The following is a 15,758-nucleotide window of genomic DNA, read 5'->3' as shown; positions in this document are numbered from 1 at the left end:
CCCCCCCCCCCCCGCCTCTCCTTACATCCATCCACCCCTCAGACTCTAATAACCCCGCCCGGACTTATGTCTTCCAAAAACATTCCGGAACCAAGGCAGCCCGGTAAGGATGCCGGAAAAAAGCTAGCACGGGTGCCTTCGATGACCTTCAGCCCGAGAAGCGTCGGGGATCCCAGAGGGTCACGGGGAGATTCCGGGGCCACCGTCTGCGGGAAAAAAGGAAGTGGCGGAGGAGAGAGCCGGGCCCGGTTTCAACAACCCTAAAGGCAGGTGGGGGCGGGGAAGAATCTATTCCTCTTTCCTTGCTTGGCCCTAGACGGGACCCTGTGGTCTCCCGAGTTTTGGGGGGAAGTGGTGGCTTAATGAGACACTGAAGTCTGGTGTCTCAGAACACCTGACACCCCCCCCGGCCCCGGCCCCAACCCCGCCGTCCACTCACACAAATACACACACACACACACACACTCTCCGTCTCCATGAACGTCTTCATTCACACACCCATTTCCCCTTCCATTTCCCAGCTCCCTGAGCCTCTGTCTTCCTTGGCGCTCCAGGAGTGACCTTTGGGCATCCAGCTAATCAGCAGAGGCCCCACCGAGAGGGAGGAAAGGAGACCAAGCGGGGCAACGAGCGTAAGAGGTGTCCCGTTCTATTACGGAGCCGGGACTCCTGAGAAATCTACCAGTCCGAAATCTACCCGTAGTCCACATCCCCTTCACAGGCCTTCCCCGTGTGGGAGCCTCCGGTCGGTCCGGGCCCCTTCCTCCCACAGGGCTTCCCCGAAAGGCCCCACCTTCCTCCTCCCTGGAGTCGGAAGATCGGGCGACCTCGTCATTTAGACTACAGACCGGGAGCCCACGGCAACCGTCCGATCATCGGATCGTTCCCGAGCGTTTCGCCCAATCACCGTGTGCTACTGCAAAACGCTCCAATCCGTCGTGGAGCTGGGGCCGGCGGGGGAGGTGCCGGAGCCTCCCCCTAGGGGTGGGGTGGAGGTGGGGGGTAGGGGTCACCTCACCTGTCGGCCCGGCCGGAGGTAGCCTCGGGGAGGGATACCGATGGGGTCGGCGGCGGCACCGAGAAGGGTCTTCGCCCGGCATCTCCGCGGCCGGGCGAGACCCGGGTCGGAGGACACAGGAGCCGTGTGGTGGTGCCTGCTGATGGTGCTCACTGCGGGTATGAGGGGGTTTCTGGGGCTGGGGAGGGGGCAGGGGCCAGGGCGGGGGGCGGAGGTGCACCCACCCAGGGGGCCGGGGACGCTGGGACCAAGGCGGGCAGGCCCAAGGGACCTCGGGGGCAACGGAGGACGGGGGCGGGGGAGACTCCCGCCCAACTCCCCGCAGGGGGACCCGGCTTGGAAGGTGTCTCTGAGGGCTAGTGGCCCTCTCCAGCCTCCGCCCCCGGCCCCCCGCCCCTGTGCTGGGGGAATGAAGTCGGGGTGAAGGACCCGGCTCGCTGATTGTCACGACTTCCTGGCGAGGCAGGTGCGGTGGGGTGGGGTGAAGAGGGGCCCGCCGACGCGGGGAACTGGGAAGGGCCAGGGAGGAGGTAGGCCGAGGCCCGGGGTCGGACCCGTTCCGGGCGATGTCGCCGACGGGGGCACTCACGAGACCTGCCCTGTCCGGCAGAGGGGGGTGGAGAGGGGGGCTGGACCCCTCTGACCGCCTCATTCCCCGCCTCCCCCCCCCCCCCCAGTTCTGTGCCCCCTGCGTGCTGGGTAAGATAAACGGGAAGAGGCCTGAGAGCTTCCTATGCTCCGGGATGCCTTCCCTGCTTAACCGCAAAACCCCAAGTTTAATCAACCCGCATCCCCCTACCAGTGACGTGCTTCCCCTTGCCTTCGGAACTCAGGTGCCTATAATAATTGATGATGATGATGATGGTCACTGTTAAGCGCTTACTATGTGCCAAGCACTGTTTTAAGCACTGGAGGAGAAACGAGCTAATCAGGATGGACACAGTCCCTGTCCCGCATGGGGATCACACTCTTAATCCCCATTTTAGGGATGAGGGAACTGAGGCACAGAGAACTCAAGTGACTTCAGACACAGTCTCTGTCCCACAGGGGGCTCACAGTCTAAAGGCTATGGAATCCCCAGTTTACAGATGAGGAAACTGAGGCACAGGGCAGTCGAGGGACTTGCCCGAGCTCACAGACGAGGCAAGTGACGGAGCCACGATTAGAACCCAGGTCTCCCGTCTCCCAGGACTGTGCTCTTTCCACTAGACCGCGCTGCTTCTAGTATGTCTACGAGCGGCAAGATGTATAGATGATGAATACCACGGAGGCCTTATTTGGATTATTTAGTTTTATTCGGATAGTCAGTTATGAGAAGCAGCGTGCCTGGTGGAAAGAGGACGGGCCAAGCAGTCAGAGGACCTGGGTTCTAATCCCAACTCCGCCACTTACCTGCTGTGTGGCCTTGGGCAGGTCACTTCACGTCTCTGGGCCTCAGTTCCCTCATCTGCAAAATGAGGATCCAATGCCTGTTCTCCCTCCTACTTAGTCTGTGGGATGTGACTGGCTTGTATCCACCCCAGTGCCTAGTGCAGCGCTTGGCACCTAGTAAGTACCCAACCAACACCGCAATTTTTGTTATTATTATTTAGCTGTTTCCTTCCGGTCCCATTTCGTCAATGGGGTAACCGAGGCCCGGAGAAGGGAAGTGACTTGCCCAAGGTCACACAGCAGACAAGTGGCAGGGCCGGGATTAAGACCCGTGCCTCTCTGTGCTCCATCCACTACGCCACGCTGAGCCCCGTGCTCCGCTCTGGGGCCGGATCAGTCATATCCAGTGAGTCAACTGGGCCGGGATGACATATCCAGATTTGTCATTTATTGATTTCTATCAATATCAGTTTCCCCGCCCTCTAGACCGTATACTCATCGTGAGCAGTGGCCGTGTTTGTCGTATCGTTTATTTATTTCTAATTATTTCTTTCCTTGTATTTGTTAAGCGCTTACCGTGGGTCCAACGCCGTTCGAAGCCCGGGGATAGATTCAGCTTAATTAGGTTGGACACGGTCCCTCTCCCTCCTGGGGCTTACGCTCTAAGGAGGAGGGAGAACAGGGGAACTGAGGCACAGAAAAGCGAAGCGATTCGCCCAAGGGTCACACGCGCCTGTTTACTTGTTTTGAGGTCCGTCTCCCTGCGGGCCCGTTGCGGGCAGGGATTGTCTCTCTTTGAGGCTGAATTGTGCTTTCCAAGCGCTTAATACAGCGCTCAGTAAAGATGACTGAATGAATAAATGAATAATAACGGTGCTCGTTCAGCGCTTACTACGTGACAAGCACCGTTCTAAGCGCTGGAGTAGATACGAGGTAATCAGGTTGGACACGGTCCCTGTCCCGCGGGGGGCCCGCAGTCTTAATCCGCATTTTACAAATGAGGGAACCGAGGCCCAGATAGGTTAAGTGACTTTCCCAAAGTCACAGGGCGGACATGCGGCAGGGCCGGGATTAGAACCCAGGTCTTTCTGCCTCACGGGCCCGGGCTCTAGCCGCTAGGACCGGCTGAATGAACGAACGAAAGGTAGGGCAGGGACTGCAGGGGAGGGGTAAGGGTGGACCCACGGGCCGGGTCGAAGGTTGCTGGGAGATGTAGGCGGATAGGGTGGGGTGACGGTGAGCGCTTGTCCTCCCGACCCTTCTCTGCGTGACAGGGAAATGAGCGGGTGGAGGAGGGGAGGGCCTTCACTTCCTCCTTCTGTTCATTCGTGCACTCAGTTATATTTACTGAGCGCTCACTGTGGGCACAGCACTGTAGTATTCACTTGGGGGAGCAAGCCCTAACAATAAACCGACACGTTCCCTGCCCATAAGGCGCTGAAAGCCTGAGCTCACCCCGCCACCGGCCTGACTTCCGGCCCCGAGCCAGGGGACGGGGCCGTACCACACGCCCACCCCGCGGCCGGCTGGAGGTGGGCAGTGCGGTCTAATGGAAGGCGTTCCTGTCCCGCAGGCGGGCTGGGGGCGCGGCTGGGGAATCCACCAGGGCTCTGGAAGCCTCCTCGCTCTCCCTCGGCGTTCTTAATAATGATCACTGTGGTATTCGTTAAGCGCTTACTATGTGCCAGGTACCGTATTAAGCACCGGGGGAGATTCAAGCAAATCGGGCTGGACACGGTCGCCGTCCCACATGGGGCTCGCGGACTTAATCCCCGTTTTGCAGATGAGGAGACTGAGGCCCGGAGAAATGAAGCGACTCGCCTAAGGTCCAAACAAGCGGCGGGGCTGCGATTAGACTCCGTGTCCTTCCGACTCCCAGGCCTGGGCTCTAGCCAGTAGGCCATGCTGCCTCTCGCCTTGACCCGCAGACCCCACAGGCTGAAAGCGTGAGGGCCGAAGCTTTAGGGCCGTCCATCGGGTCTCTCCCTCCTACCGATCCACTCGCTCCTCCCGCCACACCCCAGCTCCCGCTCTTGGTTTTCCCTCAAGCTATTCTCCCCTCGCCCACGGGCGGCCCTTCGCTCAGGCCCTTCCTCCTGCCTGGAAATGTGCCTCCCCTCTCTCTCGTGGGCCAGACCCCAGCTCAGCCCGGGCTTCAAAGTCCTCCTGAAATCCCATCTCCTCTCAGGGGCCTTTCCTGATTAATTTCCTCTCCTTCCCAAGTAACGTTCCCCAACTCTGGGGATTCTGTGCCAACCACATCTCTGATCACGCACGGCCACCTGCAGCTATATCCCTGTAGTCAGTCAGCTGTATTTATTGAGCGCTTACTCTTCGTTCATTCAACGGTATCGATCGAGCGCTTACTATTGTGCAGAGCACTATACTAAGCGCTTGGGCGAGCGCAGTAAAACAATAAACAGATACGAAGAGCACGGGCTTTGGAGTCAGAGGTCATGAGTTCGGATCCCGGCTCTGCCACTTGTCAGCTGTGGGACTGTGGGCGAGTCACTTCACTTCTCTGGGCCTCAGTTCCCTCATCTGGAAAATGGGGATTAAGACCGTGAGCCTCACGTGGGACCACCTGATTACCCTGTACCTACCCCAGCGCTTAGAACAGTGCTCTGCACGTAGTAAGCGCTTAACAAATACCAACAATCCCTGCCCATAACGAGCTTAAGGTCTAGAGGGGGAGAAAGACCATTAATATAATCAAGTACTTACTTTGCCGCTTTTCTTTCTTCCCCGTCTGAAAATTATTTTAGTTTTCTATAAGCTCCTTGAGGGCAGAGATCGCGTCCGCTAACTCTGTCGAACTCGTCCGTGCCCTCCACCCGGTAGGTGACCAGCGGATACTATCGGTCGATAGAGGACGGCAACCTGGGAACTCTGTTTTCTGGGAGAATCCTGCCCCATCCACCCCCCCGCTAGACATTCCGAATAGGATCCTGGGCGTATGACCTACGTGGTAGGGAATTTCCAGGATACCGTGAGAAGGGATCGGGCTTTGGATGGGAAAGAGAGGGAGGGGAGAGCTGCAGTTCTTTCTCGGTGTGGGGAGCGGAGGATATCAGAGAAGCAGGGCGGCTTAGTGGATCGAGTTTGGGCCTGGGCTTCGGGCAACTGGGTTCTAATCCCGGCTCCGCCGCTCGCCCGCGTGTGACCCACTTCTCTGGCCCTCAGTTCCCTGTAAAATGGAGTGAAGACCGGGAGTCCCACACGGGATGGGACCGCGTCCAACCTGAATAGCCTGTATCTCCCCCAGCGCCTAGTACAGTACTAGGCGTCTAGTAGGTGCTTAACAAACCATCGCAATTATTACCACGGTGATTATCGGGTCCGCTCTGAAGGGCTCTGTGACGGGGAAGCCCTGGAGGGTCACCGAGTGTCCCCGTGGGCCAATCCCTCGGTCACTCTGGAAACACTTGCACGTTAGGCTTGAGGGTGCGCTCTGCCCCCCACCCCAGGGCCAACCGGACGCGGGGTGGAGCGCGTGGGTCTTACCTTCTGCCAGGATGTGAGGAGGGGTAGGCAGTCCAGGTCTCCGCGTCCGTCCGTCCCCCCGCGGTCGTTCAGAAAGGGGTCGTCCCCTCCAGGTCAAGGGCGCGTGGGGAAGAAGGGGGATTGGGGAGCTCCGACGTAGCCCCCTCCCCCGTCCCGCTGCGAGTGCGGGGGCTCTGCCCATCCCCAAACGCCGACCCCGGCCTCCACCTCCCGCCCCGCGGTTTCCTCAGAGAGGTCCAAAGAGGGTGCCAGTGATAGTCACCCCCTGGGCCTCGGTTCCCTCGTCTGTAAAATGGGGACTGAGAGCATAAGCTTCATGTGTCCAACCCGATTAACCTGTAACCACCCCAGCGCTTAGAATAGTGCTCGGCACATAGTAAGCGCTTAACAAGTACCGTAATCATTAATAGTCTTCTTCCCGGAACGGGCCGGCATCTGCCAAATCTACTGCTTCACACGTTCAGCGCCCCCGTCTAGAGTGAGAGCTCATTCCGGGAAGGGAATGTGTCTGTTTATTGTTCTTTCGTCCTCTCCCAAGCGCTTAGCACAGCGCTCTGTACACAGTCAGCGCTCAATAAATACGATCGAATGAATGAATGAATGGGCTCCGAGAGCCGTCGAAGCACCGCCACTGCCCGCAAGGGGCTTCCCCTCTAATGAGGAGAACTGGCGGCCCCAAAGTCCTCGCTGTGGGAAGAGGAGGAAGAATGAGGATTTGAGGGGCAGGATGAACTAGGCCAATAAATAGCCGGGGGGGACATAGGAATACCCATGTGCATTTAAATGCAGAGATGAGTATAAAAACGTCAGAGCTGAAGACGGCCGGTGGGTTGCTAAGGCCTGGAGAGTTCGCAGTTATTAATGATGATGGTAATAATGACGATATTTGTTAAGCGCTTACTATGTGCCAGGCACTGTTCTAAGCACTGGGGTAGACGTAAGACAATCAGGTTGGACAGAGGCCCCGACCCACATGGGGCTCACGGTCTCCATCCCCGTTTTACAGATGAGGGAACTGAGGCTTAAAGGAGTGACTTGCCCAAGGTCACACGGCAGACAAGTGGCAGAGCCGGGACTGGAAGCCACGACCTCTGACTCCCGGGCCCGGGAGTCACTCTTGCCACTAGGCCACGCCGCTAAGGAGGAGGAGCCAAGCGGACATCAAAGTACGAAACCAAGCAATGGAGAGAAACACCGGAGGCAGGGCGTTTGAGAGCCACGCGCGCATCTCAGCGCCGTAGATGGGTGCGGCGGTGTCTGGATGCGTGTGAAATCCGGGGAGGCTTCCTGCAGGGGGACCGGCGTCACCGGGGCTAGTTGTTTTTGGGTTATTCGGTTAAGCGCTTACTAGGTGGCAAGCACTGTTCTAAGCACCGAGGTAGATACAAGTCAGGTCGGATCGGACGGTCCCTGCCCGCGACGGTCCAAGTAGGCATCGAATCCCCATTTTTTGCAGTTGAGGAAACCGAGGCACCGAGAAGGTAAATGTCCCCCGGCGGCCGGCCCCCCGGCGCCGACACCGGGACGGGAGAGGGGGCCAGGCGGGGAGGAGCGGGGGCCGGGGGCCGCGCCTCATTCTCCTCTCCCCATCGCCGCGTCTGCCTGTCCGCGGCAGCCTGCAGATCCGCCCGGGCCATCCACGTGGACACCCCCGTCAAGCTGGTCAAGGCCGCCCGCGGGGGCAGCGCCGATCTCCCGTGCACCTTCCAGACCAGCGCCGACAAGCTGTACGGATTCATCAAGTGGGACAAGCCCCTGGAAAACCCCTCGGTGAGGGACAACAGACCGGCAGGATGGGGCAAGAGGCGGGGGGGCTTGTGGGGAGGAGGGGGAGGGGATGTCGTGCTCCGGACGGGGCAGGTCGGGGAGCTCCCGCGGAGGGTCGGGGCGGGACAACGGCGATCGCCCCCAGCCCCGATCGGGGGTGGGGGGTGGGGGTGCGCGTGTGTGTGGAAGCCGGGAGGGCTTGACCTCGCTGAAGTCCGGGGAGCCTCTCTCTATCATTTCCGGAGAGAGTTGGGGGGTCTCGGGACCCTTCCTAGCTCTGGAGATTCGGGCTGCTTAATTACAAATGCCGTAATTTTTGTGACGATGGAGGTCTTCCGATACGTCGAGTGCCGTGCTACTGATACCTACTTATGGTATCTGCTAAGCGCTTACTATGTCCCGAGCACTCCTCTGAGAGCTGGGGTAGATACCAGGTAATCAGGTTGGGCACAGCCCCTGTCCCACGTGGGGCTCGCAGTCTTAATCCCCATTTTGCAGATGAGGTCACTCAGGCCCGGAGAAGTGAAGTGACCCGCCCAAGGTCACACAGCAGACAAGTGGCGGAGCCGGGACTAGAACCCACGTCCTCTGACTCCCGGGCCCGGGCTCTCGCCACTGGGCCACGCTGGCCAGTGAGGGGGTGGATACGAGATAATGAGATCAACTCCATTTTGTATAGGGGGAAACTGAGGCCCAGAGTGGCTGAGTGACCTGCCCCAGGAAGAAGCTCCGCTGGCATCTGAGCAGCGGGGCTGGGGGGCCGGGCACCGGGGGTGGAGCTCTCCCGGCGGGAGGGAGACGGGGTTTTCGGGGTTTTCGGAGTAGGGGCGTCCGGTCCCGGCCCGGGCCCGTGCTGTCGTCCCGCCGACGGCAGGGGAATCGCGGCGGCGGGAAGTTGGGGGCGGGGGGCGGCTGGGCCGCTGAGCGCCATTCCGCCTCCCTGCCCCCTCCAGGAGAAGGTGATCATCTGGACCTTCCACCCGGAGTCGAGCAACTTCGGCCCCAAGTTCCTCAACCGCGTCAACTTCACCGGCAACTCGAAGAACGAGGCGTCCATCCGCATCGGCCCCCTCAACATGGAGGACAACGGCACTTACGAGTGTTCCCTGAGCTTGTTCGGAGACTTAGATGGGCAGGATCAGGCCAAGATGGAGCTGATCGTCCTGGGTGAGGATGCCCAGGGGCCGGGGGTCAGGGGCCGGGGCTAGGGTTGACCTCTCGCCTCCGCCCCCGCCCAGGCCGGCGGAGGGGGCCGGGGGGCGGGGTGGCCAACCCCGCGCCCTCCGAGGGGTCGGTGACGCCCGCCGATGGTCCCGGACGATCCCCGACCCTCCGGGGCCGATCCGGGAACCACGGATCTAACGTCCCACGGAGAGGTCCCTGGCAGAAATGCGCAGAATCGGGCCGATGTAGTATTAATGATAATTTATAATATTCATATAAATAAATAAATGACATTCATGACATAGGTGCCGTAGGGCCGGGAGGGGGGGATGAATAAAGGGAACGAGTCAGGGGGACGCAGAAGGGAGGGAGAGGAGGGGAAAGGAGGACTCGGGGAAGGCCTCTCGGAGGAGCCGGGCCTTCGATAGGGCTTCGAACGGGGGGGACAGCCATCGTCCGTCGGACTGAGGAGGGAGGGCGTTCCGGGCCAGAGGCGGGACGCGGGCGAGAGGTCGGCGGCGAGAGAGACGGGACGGAGGCGCCGCGAGAGGGGTCGGCGTTAGAGGGGTGAAGTGTGCGGGCCGGGTTGGAGTAGGAGAGGCGCGAGGTGAGGTGGTTGTAACCAACGGGGTGGAAGCTCGCCGGGTGGAGAGCGAGCCCCCCGCCACCCGGGAGCGGGGGGAGGGTCGCGGGCGGGGCCCGCGCGGCCCGGTTCACCTGCGCCCCCTCCTCCCCCAGTGCCGCCCTCCAAGCCGGACTGTGCCATCCAGGGGGAGGCGGTGCTCGGAAACGACGTGGAGCTGACGTGCCACTCCAGGGAGGGCTCTCCGGCCCCCAAGTACACCTGGAAGAGTTTCAACATCCTGAACGAGCCCCGCCCCATCACCGGCCCAAGTAACCAACCCCAGGGAGAGGGAGGGCGGCCGGGGGGACGGCGGGGCCTCGGGGACGTCGCCCCGTCTCGGGGGAGATAGCGGGGCTCCGTCCCACGCCCCGCGGGTGGGGCCATCCCCGCTGACAGCCGGGAGCCCAACGGGGAGGTCGGGGCCCGCTTCCGGCTGCTGGCGGAGGAAGGTGGACCGGCCCGGCCCCCTCTTCTTCCTCTTCCCCAGCAACCCGTCGGCCACCGTCCCTCCATTCATTCATATCCACCGAGCGCTTACTCTGCGGAGAGCACTGTACTAAGCACTTGGGAGAGGACACCAGAACAACAAACGGCACGGTGGAGTGGATAGAGTACGGGCCTGGGAGTCGGAAGGTCATGGGTTCTAACCCCGCCTCCGCCACTTGTCTGCCGGGGGACTTCGGGCAAGCCGCTTCACTTCCCTGGGCCTCGGTTCCCTCGTCTGTAAAATGGGGACCGAGACCGCGAGGCCCTCGTGGGACGGGGACGGCGTCCAATCCGATCCGAACCGTATCCGCCCCGGCGTCCGGTACAGCGTCCGGCGCGGAGTGGCGCTTAAGAAAGACCACGATAATAATCGACGGACACATTCCCTGTCCACGACGAGCTAGAGGCCTCCACGGTCCGGCCCCGCCGGCCGGGGCGGCGGCGGTCACCCTCTGGACCGTACCCTCGAGGAGCTTCCGGTCTCCTGCGTGCAGAGCACTGAACCGAGAGCTCGGAGAGTAAAATAAGAGTCGGAAGACACGATCGCTCCCCTCGAGGAGTCTACGGTCTAGATGGGGAAGGAGACACGAAGAAGGAAGATGGAAAGGTGGCTCAGTCCGTCGATGATGGCTTAGGTCGCAGGACGTGCACGTGAGAAGAAGCAGCGTGGCTCAATGGAAGGAGCCCAGACTTGGGAATCAGAGGTCATGGGTTCGAGTCCCGGCTCTGCCACTTGTCAGCTGTGTGACTGTGGGCGAGTCACTTCACTTCTCTGTGCCTCAGTGACCTCATCTGTCAAATGGGGATTTACTGTGAGCCTCGCGTGGGACAACCTCATTACCCTGTATCTCCCCCAGCGCTTAGAACAGTGGTCGGCACATAGTAAGCGCTTAACAAATACCGACGTTATTATTATTATTATTATTAAGAAAGGAGATCTTCAGGAAAGTGACTGAGAGCGGAAGTGAGAGGCAGTGTGGTCTAGTGGATAGAGCAGGGGTTCGGGAGTCAGAAGGACCTGGGTGCTAACCCCAGCTCCTCCGCTTGAGTGCTGGGAGCCCTTGGGCAAGTCACTTCATATCTCTGAGTCTCAGTTGCCTCATCTGTAAAATGGGGATTTAAGACTGTGAGCCCACGTGGGACGTGGACCGTGTCCGATCTGATTAGCTCGGATCCAACCCGGCACAGTGTCTGGCACAGAGTAAAGTGCTCAAGGGGAAGCAGCACGGCCTAGTGGCACGAGCATAGGCTCGGGAGTCAGAGGTAATACGTTCTAATCCCGGCCCCGCCACTCGTCCGCTGTGTGACCTCGGGCGAGTCATTTAACTTCTCCGCGCCTCCGTTACCTCATCCGTAAAATGGGGATCGAGACCGGGAGCCCCACGTGGGGCGGGGACTGTGCCCAACCTGATTACCTCCTATCAACCCCAACGCCGAGAAAAGTGCTTGGCACAGAGTAGGTGCTCAAGAAACACCATCGTTATTAAGAAATACCGTCGTTATTCAATGCCGCTTTTTTTAAAAAAAGTACCGAGGTGATGACCCGATAAGGACTCGACTTAGAGTGGCATATTTCGGACACGTCTCGGGAGGACAAATTCTCCGGAGAAGACGCTAACGCCGGGAAAAGTCCGGGGGCGAGGCGGAAGAGGCAGACCGGCAGCTAGACGGACGGAGGCCGTAACCACGAGAACGGAAGAACCGTTAGAAAGGTCACGGATTACGGCCGGAGACGGGACGCTCCGGGGAAAGTAGATCCACAGAGTCGCGACGAGCGGGAAAGGGCTCGACGGCACTCGAAGATAACGACGCCTCGGGGGGTGGGCGGGGGCCGTCTCGTCGGCCTCGAGTCGCTGGCCCCGGGGCCTAGCGGTGACCGGACTTCTCTTGGGGGGGGGGGTCTTCCCGGGTGTCTTGGGGCGGTGCCCTGAGGGAAGAAGTTGGAGATTTCGTCCCTGTGGAAGGGGAAGGATCGGTAGGCGGGAAGGAGGCCGGGAAGGATCGTTCCCGACAGGGCCCACCAGATGTCACCACGGCCATAGAAAAGGCGGGTTTCGCCTCCACGTGCCCCATTCAGGGAGGAGACCCCGAAGACCGGCCCGCAAATAGCCAGAAGCCTGGACCCACTCAGGGCCGCCCTCCGGGCCCCCGCCCTGGCCGTGGGGACGGGGTGAACCCGGGCCCCGGGGGACCCGCCGCGTCCGCGGAGCCGGGGTGACCCCCGGGCCGGGGAACCGGCCGTGGCCGTGGCTCTGCCGTGACCTCAGGCTGGGGGCTAACGATAATGACTGTGGTGTTTGTTAAGCACTTACTACGCGCCAAGCGGCACGGGGGAGTGGATAGAACGCTGGCCTGGGAGCCAGAAGGTCACGGGTTCTAATCTCCGAGGGGGAAGCTGCCTCCCCTGCCTAAGCGCCAGTCCCGCGGGGCCGGGCCCGACGTCTCCTAACCTCCACCGTCGGTGCTCCCGAGCGCTCGGTACGGTGCTCTGCGGTCGGTACTCCTGAAGGAGCGCCCCGCTGGGTGTCCTGAGTTCCTTGTCTCCCCGCGCAGCCACGGGCCAGAGCATCTCCCTGAAGAACATCTCCACCGAAACCTCCGGCTACTTCATCTGCACGGCCACCAACGAGGTGGGGGACGAGTTCTGCAACATCACCCTCGCCGTCCGCCCTCGTAAGCGTCCGGGGAGCGGGGGGCCGGGGGCCGCTCCCCCTCCCTCGGGGCCGGGCCAGATCCCGGGTGGGGGGGAGGCTTGGCGGCGAAAGGTCACCCCCGCCGTTGGTTCTCGCTCCCCCGTCCCGGCCGGGCCCTGGGCAGGCTCGTCCGGTCGGCTACTTCCGGGAACGAGTCCGGGGGGAGGCAGGGCGTCCGAGCTGGGGGGGCCCGGGAAGGGGTGGAGAGCGGGCCCCGGGGGGGGGGGGCGAACCGGACCCCGGGCCTGAGCTGGCTTTGCCCTCCCGCAGCCTCCATGAACATCGCCTTGTACGCGGGCATCGCGGGGGGCATGGTGGCGGCCCTGATCGTCTTGGGCGTCATCATCTACTGCTGCTGCTGCCGGGGCGGCAAGGAGGAGGACCAGAGGCCGTGAGTACCCTCTTCCCTGGCAAGGCCGGGGCGGGATGAGCCGGAGGGGATGGGAAGACCTACTTAGGAGAGCTCCCCTTGCCCCCTTCCTGGATGGTCTCTGCGCTCTGTGGGTCGGGGGATGATAAAGGGTCTGGCCAGCTGCTCATTCATTCATTCATTCATTCATTCAATCGTATTTATTGAGCACTTACTCTGTGCGGAGCGCTGTACTATGCACTCGGGAGAGTCCAATACAATGAACAGACACATTCCCTGCCCGCGCTGAACTTATGGCTTAGAGGGGGAGACAGACGTTAATAGATGATGATAATCACGACGGCATTTGTTAAGCCCTTACTATCTGCCAAGCACTGTTCTAAGCGCTGGGGTAGATCCAAGGTAATCAGGTTGTCCCATATGGGGCTCACAGTCTCCATGGCCATTTTCCAGATGAGGGAACTGAGGCACAGAGAGGTTAAGTGGCTTGCCCCGAGGTCACAGGGCAGACAAGCGACGGAGCTGGGATTAGAACCCCTGTCCTCTGACTCACAGGCTTGTGTTCTTGACACTAGGCCACACTGCCTCTAAATTACAGCCGTTCTGTCTGGGACCAGCAACCGGGGCCTAGGCGGGGAGGTGGAGTCCAGCAAGTGGCCATCGGCCAGACCCTTCCCCGGCCGGCCTGCCCCTCTCCCTGGCCGGCCATCTCCCTCCAGAGCCTCCGGGCTCGTCCCCAAGCCCACGACGAGGCCCCGTCCGGGAACGAAGTGGAAAGAGCCCGGGCTTGGGAGTCGGAGGTCATGGGATTCTAATCCCGGCTCCGCCGCTTGTCAGCTGTGTGACTTTGGGCGAGTCACTTCACTTCTCTGGGCCTCAGTGACCTCATCTGGAAAATGGGGATTAAGACCGTGAGCCCCACGTGGGGCAACCCGATTCCCTTGTATCTACCCCAGTGCTTAGAACAGTGCATGGCACATAGTAAGCGCTTAACGAATACCATCACTATTATTATTATTCATTATTATTATTATTAACAAGGGGGTCTGTTGAGAAGCAGAGGTGCCACGTCCCCGGGTCCGCTCTGTGAGAGCCGGGAGGAGCCTAGCTTCGGTCCGGGCCCCTCCGCCAGTTGTGGGCGGGGAATGTGTCTGTTTATTGTCCTATCGTACTTTCCCAAGCCTACAGTACAGTGCCCTGCACACCGTAAGCACTCAATAAATAGGATCGAATGAATGAACGGATGGAGGGCAATGGCAGAGGCGGCAAGAGTGGAGGGAGGGGGAGAGCGGGAAGCCAGGGTGACCTCCCCCCCTTCCATCCCTCGCTCACTTCCAGAAGTCGAGATGGCTACCGGGAGCCCCCGCAGCGGTTCGAGCAAATGCGGAGGGATGAAGGGTCCAGAGACGACGACGACCAGAGGTGGAACTGACCACACGCCATCCCCACCCCCCGCTCCCCGGCTTCGGAAGGGCAGCCGCGGGGGGATACGAGTTGAGGTGAGGTGGGCTGGCGGCCCGCGGCGGCCGGGAGCCAAGGACGAAGGGCGTGGTTTTTTTTTAACGAGAGGTATTTTTGTAAAACCCGCCCGGTTCTCTGCTTCCTCGAGGCATTAATGTCTGCCGGGAGGCATTAAAGGTTTCTACCCACTGTCTCGTTCCCTCTTCGAGTCGACCTGGCTTCGCGGCCACGGCGTCCTTTCGCACCGGGGCCGTGCGGTGGTTGGGCCGGGCGGTCTCGGCTTGGATCCCGGAGACCGGCTCGCTCACCAACAGGGTAGGTCTTTGGCCGATAATAATGATGATTATGGTATTTGTTAAGCCCTTGACTACGTGCCGGGCACTGTTCTAAGCGCTGGGGTGGAGACGAGCAAATCAGGTTGGATACAGTCCCGGTCCCACGCGGGGCTCCCGGTCTCGATCCCCATTTTCCAGATGAGGTCGCTGAGGCCCAGAGAAGTTAAGTGACCTGCCCGAGGACACACAGCAGACAAGTGGCGGAGCCGGGATTAGAGCCCGGGACCTGACTCCCGGGCCCGTGTTCTATCCGCTACGTCGTGCGGACGCAGGCCTACGTATTCTCCCGCACGGGGGAATCGTGATACTAACGCTATTCCTTAGGTGCTCGCCGTGTGCCGAGCACTGTGCTGAACACCAGGCTAGGTAGAAGCTAATCCGATGTGCCTAAAAAGGAGGCAGTGCTCAATAAATACCACGGTGAGTGCTCAGTCAATACCATCGATTGATTTTATAGCTGAGGGAACTGAGACTCAGAAAAACAAAATGACTCGCCCAGGGTCATACAGCAGATGAGCGGCGGCTGGGATCAGAACCCAGGTATCCTCTACTCTCAGCCAGCTCGAGCCTCACGTCCCCTAGGCACGTGGGGTGAGAGGGGACGTCCGCGGCCCTCCCACCCTCGACCTCCCCTCCCGGAAGTCTGTTGCAGAGTCCAGACACCCGGACGGATCCCTGGCGCTTTTTTCCCTTTCTACCGCACGCGGCCAACGAGTCCAGAGATGCCCTTCGGATTTCTTGTTTGTCCCCCAAACGCCGTGCCCCTGGGCGGTTCTCTCTCACATCCTTCTAGAAACGGCTCCGGCCTCGGCTGCTCGTGTGGATGGGAGAGGGTCCGGCGAGGTGGGCAAAGAACGTCCGTCTCATCTCGCTCTGGCACCGGAGGTGGCTTGTTTTTTAGGGAGCCTCTACCTCAGCCGTCCCGGGCCCTCTGGCACCGCCTACTCCTCTCCCGTGTCTTAAA

At 60.7% G+C, this 15,758-nt stretch overlaps 1 protein-coding gene across 2 annotated transcripts; it reads left to right on the top strand.

The window, feature by feature from the left end:
* The first annotated feature begins 45 nt into the window (after nt 1-45).
* Nucleotides 46-14,650, top strand: GPA33 (glycoprotein A33). Of its 2 annotated transcripts, none has more exons than XM_029081374.2 (7): nt 46-103; nt 7,509-7,663; nt 8,614-8,827; nt 9,563-9,718; nt 12,489-12,608; nt 12,899-13,019; nt 14,337-14,650. In XM_029081374.2, exons 1-7 carry the CDS (start codon nt 67-69, stop codon nt 14,428-14,430), a joined length of 897 nt encoding a protein of 298 aa, XP_028937207.1. In that variant the 5' UTR covers nt 46-66; the 3' UTR covers nt 14,431-14,650. The 2 variants fall into 2 exon arrangements, with proteins under 2 accessions (XP_028937207.1, XP_028937206.1); XM_029081373.1 differs by lacking the exon at nt 46-103 and adding an exon at nt 651-1,176.
* Nucleotides 14,651-15,758: the final 1,108 nt, after the last annotated feature.

This window comes from Ornithorhynchus anatinus, chromosome 16, assembly GCF_004115215.2.
Source record: "Ornithorhynchus anatinus isolate Pmale09 chromosome 16, mOrnAna1.pri.v4, whole genome shotgun sequence".
In the NCBI taxonomy this organism is placed as follows: Eukaryota; Metazoa; Chordata; class Mammalia; order Monotremata; family Ornithorhynchidae; genus Ornithorhynchus; species Ornithorhynchus anatinus.
The sequence above is the reverse complement of the archived record's forward strand: the minus strand, read 5'-3'. Positions and strand labels throughout refer to the sequence as shown.

What these genes read in the sequence shown, in the direction of transcription:
- GPA33 (XM_029081373.1), top strand. Translation starts at nt 1,059, where the DNA reads ATGGGGTCGGCGGCGGCACCGAGAAGGGTCTTCGCCCGGCATCTCCGC. An exon ending in GCTGATGGTGCTCACTGCGG is followed by an intron (nt 1,177 to 7,508) that starts GTATGAGGGGGT and finishes TGTCCGCGGCAG; the next exon opens with CCTGCAGATCCGCCCGGGCC. An exon ending in CACCCTCGCCGTCCGCCCTC is followed by an intron (nt 12,609 to 12,898) that starts GTAAGCGTCCGG and finishes GCCCTCCCGCAG; the next exon opens with CCTCCATGAACATCGCCTTG.